At 38.7% G+C, this 13,268-nt stretch overlaps 2 protein-coding genes across 3 annotated transcripts in view; one reads left to right on the plus strand and one right to left on the minus strand.

The window, feature by feature from the left end:
* The window catches only part of SLC25A12 (solute carrier family 25 member 12), a 212,463-nt gene that overhangs the window by 177,072 nt on the left and 22,123 nt on the right, over nt 1-13,268 (minus strand). The window lies entirely within an intron of this gene.
* HAT1 (histone acetyltransferase 1) overlaps nt 1-13,268 on the plus strand; it is a 60,499-nt gene that overhangs the window by 46,322 nt on the left and 909 nt on the right. For both annotated transcript variants that reach the window (XM_025934805.2, XM_086718902.1), the window contains exon 10: nt 1,840-1,956. In XM_025934805.2, the coding sequence (XP_025790590.1) occupies nt 1,840-1,956 (117 nt within the window). The remainder of the gene's footprint in view (nt 1-1,839; nt 1,957-13,268) is intronic.

Below are 13,268 nucleotides of genomic sequence, written 5' to 3' on the forward strand. Positions count from 1 at the left end.
GAGCTTAATTTGAACTGAAACTTTCCATTTTCTCCTACGTTAAAACACTTTAGTGGCTTCCTAGTTTTAAGATAAATAAATATTTTAGAAATATTTGGTATGTCCAGACTGTATTAAACCTTTAGAGAATTTATTCAATAGCTCAGCTTTTAAAAGAGAAACAAACACCTTTTTTCCTTTAAGAAAAAGAATTTAAACCTTAGTATGGCACATAGAGCCAGTCATAATGTGGACCCTGCCAACCTTGGTAGACACTCATTTTCCTACCACTTTCCTGGAAGCTGTGGCATTATTAAACCTCTTGCTATTTCCCAACTGTGCTACATCTTTCTTCTTTTGAAGTCTGTTTAACTATTCCCTTTGCCCTTGTCACCCCCTTTTCTTGTTCCTCCATCTTTGCCTTGCCAGATATTACTCATTTTTCAGGCTCAGCTCAGGTGTCCCTTCCGGAATGTTCAGACATCATCTTCCCAATCTACCTATACTTGACCCCTCCCCTGTCTTCAATAAATATATGTGAAACAACACAAACAGAAAAACTATGGGCTACTCTTTTGGCTTCAGTGATACCAAAACTACTTTTGGTATCAAAAGCTTGATTTTCCTAATATTTCTTTGCTTTTGTCTTCTCCCTGCCCTTTAATTGTCACTGTAGTACAGGGTTCTGACATCTCCCTCTTCACTGTTTATGCTTTCCTAACCAATCACGGTTTTAACTCTTGCCTGTGTACTGATATTGCTTAAATCCTCACTCTTTTAAACTAGAATTTTCTTTAGGTTTATATGTTCTGCTGCCTCCTGTCTCTCTCCTAGGCTGTGAAAACTCTATCATCCCACATGCTCGTCCACACCCAGTCTTTCCTCTTCTTCTAGAATCTTTGTTCCTGTAGTATTCTTACTTGTGCTGTCTTAGTTCATGCCTTCATCATTTTTGCCTGATTTAATAGCTCAGCTTCCTAATTGGTCTTCCTACCCTTTTTGCTACCATTTCTATGTAGCTGAGAGAATACTTTTCTTAAAACTCATATTTGTGCACTTTGTTCATGCCATTTAAAATCTGTCACCTGCTAGATAAAAGCCAGTGTGTAAAAGCCCAGTGATAAAAACACAGTGTGTAAGCCTCTATGTAAACACACTTCTGCTGTATCCTCACTTTACTTCTACTCACTGCTTTTCATTTTGTGCTCCAGCAACGTCAGGCTGCTTCAGTCCTGCATGTGTGTTGCATGTGTGCACTTGTATACACACAGTGCCCTCCCTTCTTTCTAGAATGGCATGGTCCCTTCCCTTGAAGATTTAGCTCAGGTTTTGGGGCTCCTGGGTGGCTCAGTCAGATAAGCATTCAACTTTGGCTGTGCTGACAGCTCAGAGCCTGGAGCCTGTTTCAGATTTTGTGTCTCCCCCCTTTCTGTCCCTCCCCCACTCATTCCCTCTCTCTCTCTCTCTCTCTCTCTCTCTCTCTCTCTCTTTCTCTTTCTCCCCCTCTCTCTCTCTCTCTCTCTCAAAAATAAATAAACATTAAAAAAAAGAAAAAAAAGATTCAGCTCAGGTTTTGTTTCCCCAGGTTTTGTTTCTAGCGTTTATCCCATTCCCAGGCTACACTACCATAATACCCTATGCATATTTCCATCATTAAATTAACCACTCCTCAATCATTTGTGTTATTCATTAGGCTGCTGCCTCCTTGAAGACAGAAACTATCTTTTATTGTTTTTCGTCTGGTACCTAGCACAATTTCTGGCCCATAGGAGATATTCAGTATATCCTGTGTTCTTTTGGAAAAATGTCACTATTTTGTGATTTGAAAGTGTTCATGTTTTTTTCTTTTGTTTCATTAAGCAACATGCTAGACGAGTTTATGAAATTCTTCGACTACTGGTAACTGACATGAGTGATGCTGAACAGTACAGAAGCTATAGACTGGACATTAAAAGAAGACTAATTAGCCCATATAAGGTAGGACTTTGTAGAGTCTTAAAGATTGTATTCTTGTCATTGTTTAAAAGTGGAGAAGAGGGGCGCCTGGGTGGCTCAGTTGGTTAGGCGTCCGACTTCGGCTCAGGTCACAATCTTGCGGCATGTGAGTTCGAGCCCCGCATCGGGCTCTGTGCTGACTGCTCAGAGCCTGGAGCCTGTTTCAGATTCTGTGTCTCCCTCTCTCTATGACCCTCCCCCGTTCATGTTCTGTCTCTCTCTGTCTCAAAAATAAATAAACGTTAAAAAAAAAAAATTAAAAAAAAAAATAAATAAAAATAAAAGTGGAGAAGAGAGGCACCTGGCTGGCTCATTTGGTAGAGCATGCAACTTGATCTTGGGGTTGTGAGTTTGAGCTGCACGTTGCAGGTAGAGTTTACTTAAAAATAAATAAATAAGTAAGTAATAAAATAAAAGAAGAAAGTGTAGCAATTGCCATTGTATGGGAGAGTTCAAATCATTTTCCTGAATTTTACAAAAGTGAATACATTCTTCCAATTAGTTATAAGAAGTCTTGCTGTCATAATTTTCCAGTGTAAGCTATAAATAAATCTCTTTTCATTCACTTAAAAACTAATTCTAAGAATAGTTTATTCATGGTTACTTTTTATTTCGTTTGCCCTCTTTTAAAAATGTGAATGCCAGGGGCGCCTGGGTGGCGCAGTCGGTTAAGCATCCGACTTCAGCCAGGTCACGATCTCGCGGTCCGTGAGTTCGAGCCCCGCGTCGGGCTCTGGGCTGATGGCTCGGAGCCTGGAGCCTGTTTCCGATTCTGTGTCTCCCTCTCTCTCTGCCCCTCCCCCGTTCATGCTCTGTCTCTCTCTGTCCCAAAAATAAATAAAAAACGTTGAAAAAAAAAAAATTTTAAAAAAAAATAAAAAAAAAAAAATGTGAATGCCCAAACTTTTCCTTAATAAATTATTTTGTTAGTTTTTTCTGAGTCTCTAGTTTCCTAGTTGTCATATATATTATGTTTGCCTTTGCTGCCTTCTTCCTAAATATGCCCTTGGTTGTCATTTTTAACATCTATACTTTACCATAGCTGAAACTGCAACATAATATTGTTTACTTCTTTTTTTTTTTTTTTAATATTCTTTCTTCTTATTCCCTACCCCCACCCCATATTTTTCATATCCCATATTTTCCTCTAACTCAGAAATTTCCCCTCCTAGATCAGGTTTGTCCTGATCATCATGTAGCCATTATTATGGTAGATATTGTCCATGCCAGCCTCTGTGAATGGGGATTTGCTATGATAGCTGCAGCTGTGCAGTAAGCTGATTGGGGAGAATATTTCTTAATTTGTTCTATAAATAATATCTGACATGTGGTTGCTACAGTTGTATACATCATACCTGTAGGCCTGTACAATACAGGAGCTGAGAACATAAATGATAAATCCAAAAGTTTTCTGTCTTATGGACTACTGTCTGCCTATAAATAGGTTGTAATACATTGCACTGTTCTCTCTTCCCCAAAATTGTTCAAAGTTGCATTTTATTCTTTGATGTTTATCAATTCAGAAACATCAGACAATTGGTAAAGATGGTGCTTTCCAAAGGTTTTGAGTTTTAAAGTAACATTAGTTTGTCAACTAGAAAAAAAAAATTTAAGTGTTTATTTTTGAGAGAGAAAGAGAGTAGGCACGCAAGTGGGAGAGGGGCGGGGAGGTGGGCAGAGGATCTGAAGTAGGCTTCTCACTGACAGCAGAGAGCCCAATGTAGGGCTCAAACCTGAGAACTGTGAGATTATGACCTGAGCCAAAGTTGGACGCTTAACCAATTGAGGCGCCACTAGAAAATTTATGGGAAATTTGGGCATATAGAACAGTATAAGTAGATGTCATCATGGCAACATCAGAGTATAGGGACACCTCAGAGATACTGCAGGTTCAGTTCCAAACAGCTGCAATAAAGTGAATATTGCAATAAAGCAATCAAGTGAATTTTATGGTTTTCCAGTGCATAAAAAAGTTATGTTTACATTATACTGTATTTTGCTAAGTGTACAATAGCATTATGTTTTTTTTAAACTGTACATACCTTAATTTAAAAACATTTTATTGCTAAAAATGCTAACCATTATCTGAGCTTTCAGTGAGTCATTATCTTTTTGCTGGTAGAGTGTCTTACCTTGATGTTAATGGCTGCTGTCTATGATCAGGGTGCTGGTTGCTGAAGGCTGGGGTTGGTTGTAGCAGTTTCTTAAAGTAAGACAACTGAAGTTTGTCACATCAGTTGATTCTTTCTCTACAGCGTGTGATGCTATTTGATACCATTTTATTACCTACAGTAGAAATTTTTTCAAAATTGGGAGTCAGTACTCTCAAACTTTGCTACTGCTTTATCAACTAATATTCTAAATTCTTTGTTGTCATTTCAATAATCTTCACAGCATCTTTATCAGGAGTAGTTTCCATTTCAAGAAACTACTTGCTTTGCTCATCCATAAGAAGCAACTCCTCGTCTGTTCGAGTTTTATCATGAGAATTGCAGCAATTCAGTCACATTTTCAGACTCACTTCTAATTGTGGTTCTCTTGCTATTTCTTCACTGAAGTCTTAAATCCCTCAAAGTTAATCCATGTGGGGTGGAATCAGCTTCTTCCACAGTCCTGTTAAGGTTGATATTTTGCCTTTTACCATGAATCACAAGTGTTCTTAACGGCACGTAGAATGGTGAGTCCTTTCCAAAGGTTTTCAGTTTACTTTGACTAGATCTATCAGAGAAGTCATTATCTATGGCAGCAATAGCCTATGAAAGGTGTTTCTTAAATAATAAGACTTGAAGATCAAAATTACTCCTGAGTTCATGGGCTATAGAATGGATATTGTGTTAGCAGACATGAAAACAACATTAATCTCGCTGTACATCTCCACAGAGCTCTTGGGTAACCAGGTGCATTGTCAGTGAGCAGTGATATTTTAAAAGGAATCCTTTTTTCTGAGCAGTAGGTCTCAACAGTGGGCTTAAAATACTCTGTAAATTGTGTTGCAAACTGATGTGCTGTCATCTAGGCTTTGTTGTTCCTGTAGATCTAGCATAGGCAGAGTAAAATTAGCATAAATCTTAAGGGCCCTAGGATATTTGGAATGGTCCTTGAGCATTGATTTCTACTTAGTCACCAGCTGCATTAGCCCCTAACAGGGGACTTAACCTATCCTTTGGAGCTTTGAAGCCAAGCATCTCCTCCTCTTTCAATAGAAGGCTGTTTTGGGACTCCTGGCTGGCTAAGTCAGAAGGGAATGTGACGCTTGACCTCTAGGTTGTGGGTTCGAGCCCCATATTGGGTGTAGAGATTAAATAAGTAAGTAAGTAAATAAATAAATAAATACATAGACTTAAAAAAAAAAGGCTATTTTGTCTATATTGAAAATCTGTTGTTTAGTATAGCCACTTTCATTAATTATCTTGGCTAGATCTTCTGGGTGACTTGCATAGCCTCTACATCAGCACTTGTTGCTTCAACCTTGCACTTTTATATTATGGAGATGACTTCTTTCCTTAAACCTCATGAACCAACCTTGGCTAGCTTCTGGTTTTTTTGGTTTTTTGTTTTTAATGTTTATTTATTTTTGAGAGAGAGACAGAGCGTGAGCCGGGGAGGGGCAGAGAGAGAGGGAGACACAGAATCCGAAGCAGGCTCCAGACTCTGAGCTGTCAGCACAGAGCCCGACACTGGGCTCGAACTCACAAATCATGAGATCATGACCTAAGCCGAAGCCGGATGTTTAACCGACTGAGCCACGCAGGTGCCCCTCCAGTTTTTCTTCAGCAGCTTCCTCACCTCTCTGGCTTCAGAGAATTGAGGAAAGTTAGGGCCTTGTTTTGGATTAGGTTTTGGCTTAAGGGAATGTTGTGGCTGGTTTAATCTTCTATTGAGACCACTATATCTTTCTCCATATCCGCAATAATGCTGTTTTGGTTTCTTATCATATGTGTGTTCACTGGAGTGGCACTTGCAGTTTCCTTCAAGAACTTTGTGTTCACAACTTTGTCTCTTTGGCACAAGAGACTTACTTTGTGGCTTATCTCAGCTTTCAATATGCCTTCTTACTAAGCTTAATCATTTCTAGCTTTGGTTTAAAGTGAGAGATGTGCAGTTCTTCCTTTCACTTGAACACTTGGAGACCACTGTAGGGTTCATTTCACTATTGGCCTAATTTCAATATTGTTGTGTCTCAAGGAATAGAAAGGCCCAAGGGGATATACCTGGTCAGTGGTACACTCAGAACATACACAACATGGGCCTCCTGGATGACTTGGTCAGTTGGGTATCTGACTTTGGCTCAGGTCATGATCTCACGGTTCATGGGTTCAGACCCCGCATCGGGCTCTTTGCTGTCAGCACAGAGCCCGCTTTGGATCCTCTGTCTCCCTTTCTCCTCTGCCCTTCCCCCTTTCACACACTCTCTCTCAAAATAAATAAACATCAAAAAAAAAAAAATACAACGTTAAGTTTACCATCTTATATGGCTCAGTTTGTGGAGCCCCAAAACAATACTAACATCAAAGATCACTGAATATAGATGACCACCACAAATACAATAATAATGTAAAAGTTTGACATATTGTAAGAATTACCAAAATGAGACACAGAGACATGAAATGAACAAATACTGTTAAAGAAATGGTGCCAGTAGACTTGCTTGATGCAGGGTTGCCACAAACCTTCACTTTATAAAAAGAATATCTGCGAAGCACAAAATGAGGTATGTGTGTATTAAAACTATTTTAGTAAAGTAAAATAATTTATTGAATTATGTGTTTCATAATTATTTGATGTTTTACATAGGCAGATGTAGCACATGAGAGATGATGGATTCTAAGTGTAAATAGTCACCAACTCATGCCAAATAGGAATTTCTGTACTTTATAAAAGCAAGTGTTTTTCACCCTTAAAGAATGGTAATGATTTTTTATATTAAGTATCCTCATCTGTCAAACAAGTCATCTATCTGAAAGACAACCGAAAGCGTTATTAAAACTCTTTAGGTTCTCAACACCACTGAGATGAGAGTACCACCATCCTTGCACTAAAGCTCACACAGATTACAAATTCTTCAGATACTTGCTTAAACCATATTTATAGTAATGTACACTTTAATCAGTTCAGTTATCCAGTATTCTGTCCCACTGAGAAAACCAAGAAAGCTTGAGGGTCCCCCTCCCCTCCTTTAGGTTGATAGTCCCAATGTTTGGGATAAGAAACCTACCACAAACTTTAAGAAAGCCTAGAAATGAGTTAAATGTCCTATAGGCATAGAAGAAGTGCTGTTATTTTTTTGTTGATTGTGTGTAGATGATTTTCTTCAGCTTGTGATTGCAGTGTGATATTATGTACTTTGCTGTTATTACAGCATTCTTAAATGTCAAATTATATTTAAGAATAAAGTAAAGTTGCTTAATAATATGGTTTAGAGTTTTTCTTTTTTTTTTTTTTTTTTTTTTTATCTTTAAATGTATGCCCAATGGGGAAAGTTTGGAGTGTAAAATTTATGTTTACTTTCAAGTTTTATGAAAAGATTATAATTTTGATTGTCACTAAATTATTACTGAGATATGAAGTAATTTATTGATTGTTAGCAAAGTACACCAATTCTGTGCTGCCTTTATTTGAGGAATCAAGTTTACCTATCAGTCTAATTTTTTTTTTTTAATGTTTTATTTATTTTTTGAGACAGAGCATGAGTGGGGGAGGGGCAGAGAGAGGGAGACACAGAATCCTTGGCAGGCTCCAGGCTCTGAGCTGTTAGCATAGAGTCCGACCCAGGGCTCAAACCCACGAACTGTGAGATCATGACCTGAGCTGGTCAGATACTTAACCAACTGAGTCACCCAGGCACCCCTCAAGTTTACCTATCAGTCTAAACACACTCTCCCCCTAAAAAATTATTTGGATAGCTATTAGAAGTACTTGTGCCTTACTTTAAAAGTTTTAAACACTGATAATTCATTCACATCAATGCCAAAAGAGGGGAAATAACCTATATTAACTAGAATCTTTTTTTTTTTTTTAAGCATAAAAAGAAACTCCCATCTCTAGTACAGAAATAATTTTCAGGTGTTGAAGAAAAGATACATTTGAACAATTTGGCTAAGAAAAGAAAAATTGGTGTACCTGCTGGTTTTAGCATTAGAGCTTTTTTATATGGTTTCATAGGAGTATTTTAATTCTTAGTTGGTTTGCAAATATAAAATTTCGAATCATTGTTATGTCATTGCATTTAGAATCTAGAAACTCAATTTTGAAGTTTTGTTCTATCTTTTAGAAATTGTGTGATTGTCGACAACTTATTAACACTTGGATGTTAGGCTTCCCTTGCATAAAATGGAAATACCTCCATAGTTAGGAACTGAACAGAAAGAAATGCAGTACAGTGGTGCATGTTTTAAAAGATGTCTTTTGGCAAGTCTTTGGAATTAATGTGCCTCTACACCATTATTATTTTAAAATTCTTACAAAAGAACCTTCTCTCTGTACTTCGCATAAGTGCCTGACTAGTTCAGCCAGTGGAAATTAAGGAGCCCTTAGATGTGGTGGCATTTTTGAGATTATACTTGTAACCCCTCTTGGAACCTGTGAAAACTAGATAAGAAGAAAGGATTATTTTCTAGAAATAAATTCATATTCAAGCCAAATGTTAACATAAATAAATTTAAAATAATGCCATCTTCAATTTATCTTGATTAATTAAAAGTTATGAACTGCCAGGGCACCTGGGTGGCTCAGTTGGTTAAGTATCCAATTTCGTCTCAGGTCATGATCTCATTGTTCGTGAGTTTGCGCCCTACATCAGGTGAGCTTGAGCCCCACTTGGCCTCCACACTCTCTCTCCTTCTCTCTCTCCTACTCCCTCTGCCCCTCGCTCACTCACGCACTCTCCCTCAAAAATAAATGGGGAACAGCTGGGTGGCTCAGTTGGTTAAGCATCTGCCTTCAGCTCAGGTCATGATCTCACGGTTTGTAAATTCAAGCCCCGTGTCAGACTCTGTGCTGACAGCTCAGAGTCTGGAGCCTGCTTTGGAATCTGTGACTCCCTCTCTCTCTGCCCCTCCCCTGCTCACTCTCTGTCTCTCAAAAAATAAATGTTTAAAAAATTTTTAAAAAGTAAATGACTAAATAAAATAATAAATTATGAACTGCCCTAATCTATGAAGGAATTAAGTTTTTGTTTTTAGAGGGAAAAAATTATTCTGAAGCTTATAGAACATCTATTCCAGTCTTAAGTTCTACCTTTCATTGTTTCATTTGTTCTCCCAATGTGTGTCACTTTGCTGGATAGACATGTTCTGTAAATCAATTTGGGATTTTTATTTCTTTACCCATTCTTTGAATGTTTATTTATTTTTGAGAGAGAGAGAGAGAGAGGGAATGCAAGTGGGGGAGGGGCAGAGAGGTGGGAGGACAGAGGATCCAAAGCGGGCTCCACACTACAGCAGAGAGCCCAATGCAGGGCTCAGAATTCACAAACCGTAAGATCATGACCTGAGCCAAAGTCGGACGCTTAACTGACTGAGCTACCCAGGCCCCCCCCTTTTTTACCCATTCTTTGAAAGATTAACTTATAATATACAGAGAGTGGAATATATAGTGTAAGGAATATTAAAGGATAATAAATACCTCAATGTAGTTATTTTTTAAATTGAGCCATACCTTACATGTTCATGTATAGTTTTTTTCCATGAAGCTATTTATAGGCATTTTTTTATTCCTACGTATTTTAGAGCTCTTAAATTCATAGATTTCCATCATGCCAATAAAAATTACAATAGAGATTAATTCTGACATCCATTTAAAAGAAATAGACAATGAAGAAATTGAATGTGGTGAGGAGGGGGGAGATAAATTGGAGATATAAGCTCTCAGATTTTAAAACAGCATAATAATTTAAAACTATGTTAGGGCGCCTGGGTGGCTCAGTCCTTTGAGTGTCCAACTCTTGATTTTGGTGCAGGTCATGATCTCAGGGTCCTGGGATTGAGCCCCTGTCAGGCTCTACTGGGCATGGATAAATTAATTAATTAATTAAATTACTCGCACATGATTCATTTTATAGGTTATTTAGAACAAAATTTGATAGTCTAGAAATATTTAAGAATTTAATATGATGGTTCTATTATATATAAGAATCTAATATGATTAGAGGTATCTTCAAGCAGTGGGCATCAATTATGAAATAAATAAACATTATAACTGGTTAGCAATTTCGAAAAATAGCTTCTATTCCTATCACACACCACACTAACTTGCTGGTGAATTACCCTTTAGTTCCTGAACTGTTTTCTTAAGTTAAATACTCTTATATAGTATAGTGAATAACTTTTACAGCAGAAACAAAGCATTTCTCATCCAACATGATTGAGGGAGTAAAAAATACACTGTCCTCATGGGTCTTAGGAACAATAAATTTGAATTTTCATCAGTTCTCTAGAATATTCAGAGTGTGGTCGGTAGATCAGTAACATTGACATCACTTAGGAGCTTGTTAGAAATGCAGAATCTTGCCCCATCCCACATCTGCTGAGTCAGAACCTGCATTTTTATCAAGGTCCCCAGGTGGTTTGTGTGCACATTAAAGTTTGAGAAGCACTACTTTAGAGGGGGCATCTTACGCTAATGAAGTTAACTTTTTTTATTTCAGATTATAGTAGCAACAACCTTATTTACTAAAGCCCCACCAATTTAGACCCAGTATCAACCTGTTTTTGTAGTGTCAGAAAGGCTTATCTACAAACTTTATTGTTGTTACCTTGCTTTAAAAACATGTGTTTAGGGGCACCTGGGTGGCTCAGTCGGTTGAGCGGCCGACTTCAACTTGGGTCATGATCTTGCGGTCCGTGAGTTCAAAACCCTGCATCAGGCTCTGTGCTGACAGCTTGGGGCCTAGAGCCTGCTTCGAATTCTGTGTCTCCCTCTCTCTCTGCCCTTTCCCCATTCACACTCTGTCTCTCTCTTTCAAAAATGAATAAATGTTAAAAATTAAAAAATAAATAAAAATAAAAACGTGTTTAGGGGCGCCTGGGTGGCTCAGTCGGTTGGGCAGCTGACTTAGGCTCAGGTAATGATCTTGTTGTATGTGAGTTGGAGCCCTACGTCGGGCTCTGTGCCGATAGCTCAGAGCCTGGAGCCTGCTTCTGATTCTGTATCCTCCCACCCCCACCCCGCCCCTACCCCACTCATGCCCTGTCTCGTTCTCTCTCAAAAATAAATGTTAAAAAAAATTTTTTTAATTAAAAACGTGTTTATAAGGGCACCTGGCTGGCTCAGTTGGTAGAGCATGTGACTTTTGATCTCAGGGTCATGAAAATTGAAGCCCCATGCTGGGTGTAGAGCTTACTTTAAACAAACAAACAAACAAATAAATAAAATGTGTGGTTATAAATTTAGCTGTAGTTTGAGCTTTTTAAGTAGTAATCATGACACATTTGCCTAGTATTCCAAAAATATTAGGGTTCTCTTTAACGGACATTTATTAGTATTTAGGTTTTTTAAATTTTTTAATTTTTATTATTTTTTTTTAGAGAGTTCTCTTGAGCAGGGGAGAGGGGCAGAGGGAGGGTAGGAGAGACAGAGAGAGAGAGAGAGAGAGAGAGAGAGAGAGAGACTCTTAAGCAGGCTCCACGCTCAGCACAGAGCCCTTTGCAGGGCTTGATCCCACAATCCTGGGATCATGATCTGAGCTGGCATCAAGACTCCAGTATTCTCTGGCTCTGCACTGGCAGCTGGGAGCCTGCTTGGGATTCTGTCTCTGTTCCTCCCGTGCTTGTACATGTGCATGTGTGCACACTCTCTCTCTCAAAATAAATGTTTAAAAAAAAATAGAGTCCAATGCTTAACCAGCTGAGCCATCCAGGCGCCCCAGGGCTGTTTGTATTTTTTTTTTTTTTTAATTGTCCAACCAGATTGTTAGGGTTTGCATTCTGGTTTCTCCTACTACCTCTGTGTCAAGTTATTCAACTCCTATATCTTGTTTTTCTTCATCTGTGAATTGTAGAAAATTATTTTACAGAGTTGTTAGAATTACATGAGTTAATATTATTTGATTTCTGATTTTTTAAAATTTATTTCAAGAGAGAGAAAGCACGAGTGAGGAAAGAGCAGAGAAAGAGAGGGAGAGGGAGAGAGAATCCCAAGCAGACTCCACACTGTCAGCATGGAGCCCAACACAGGGCTCAAACCCACCAACTGTAGATCATGACCTGAGCCGAAATCAAGTTTGACTGAGCCACCCAGGCACCCCTGATCTTTATGTACATAAAGTTAGCTCTTTATTATGTATTCTAGTAAAAGGGGATTAATGTATTAATCTAGAATAGTTTACCCAAAATGTATGAAAGTTTCATGTATTGCAGTGTTGCCACCTATCCAGGAGTCTTGGAGTCATATTTTTTTTAGTTTTTATTTATTTATTTTGATAAAGCATGAGAGCAAGCAGCAGACAGGCAAGGCAGAGAGAGAGAGAGAGGGAGGGAGGGAGAGAATCCCAAGCAGGCTCTGCACTGTCATCGCAGAGCCCAGTGCGGCACTTGATCTTGCGAGCCCTGAGATCATGACCTGAGCCAAGATCGAGAGTAGGACACTTAACCGACTGAGTGACCTAGGGGCCCCTTGGAGTCATTCTTTTTTATAAATTTTTTTTTTCAACGTTTATTTTATTTTTGGGACAGAGAGAGACAGAGCATGAACGGGGGAGGGGCAGAGAGAGAGGGAGACACAGAATCAGAAACAGGCTCCAGGCTCCGAGCCATCAGCCCAGAGCCTGACGCGGGGCTCGAACTCACGGACCGCGAGATCGTGACCTGGCTGAAGTCGGACGCTTAACCGACTGCGCCACCCAGGCGCCCCTTGGAGTCATTCTTAATTCCCCACATCATCCAATATTTTCTTCCCAAATATGCCCTTTCCCCTCCATCTCTGTTTCTATTGACTTGGCCTCTCAAGTGAGAGGCTTTCATCATCTCACTTAAATTTTTGCAGTAGCTGTTAACTTAGTCCTCCAGTCCCATCCTCAGCATTATTAACACAGTACTGTTCAGACACAGCATCTGGCTTAAAAGTTGTTACTGGCTCCCGACTGGCTCATCATGATGGGTTTCTTCTCAGTAAAATGGGGAGGGTTTAATAAGATAATGTATGTCTGGATAGTAGAGATTCAATAAGTGCTAGTTAATAGTGTCTTCTTAAAATGTGACAGTTTTTGGTTTATCTTTCTGAAACTCAAACAGTTTTGGTTAAAATAATATTGGGCCATAAATACATTGTAAGGAAACTTAGAAATTAATTTAGTGGCA

The sequence above is a fragment of the Puma concolor genome, chromosome C1, assembly GCF_028749965.1.
Source record: "Puma concolor isolate L17-30 chromosome C1, mPumCon1.1.hap2, whole genome shotgun sequence".
NCBI lineage: Eukaryota > Metazoa > Chordata > Mammalia > Carnivora > Felidae > Puma > Puma concolor.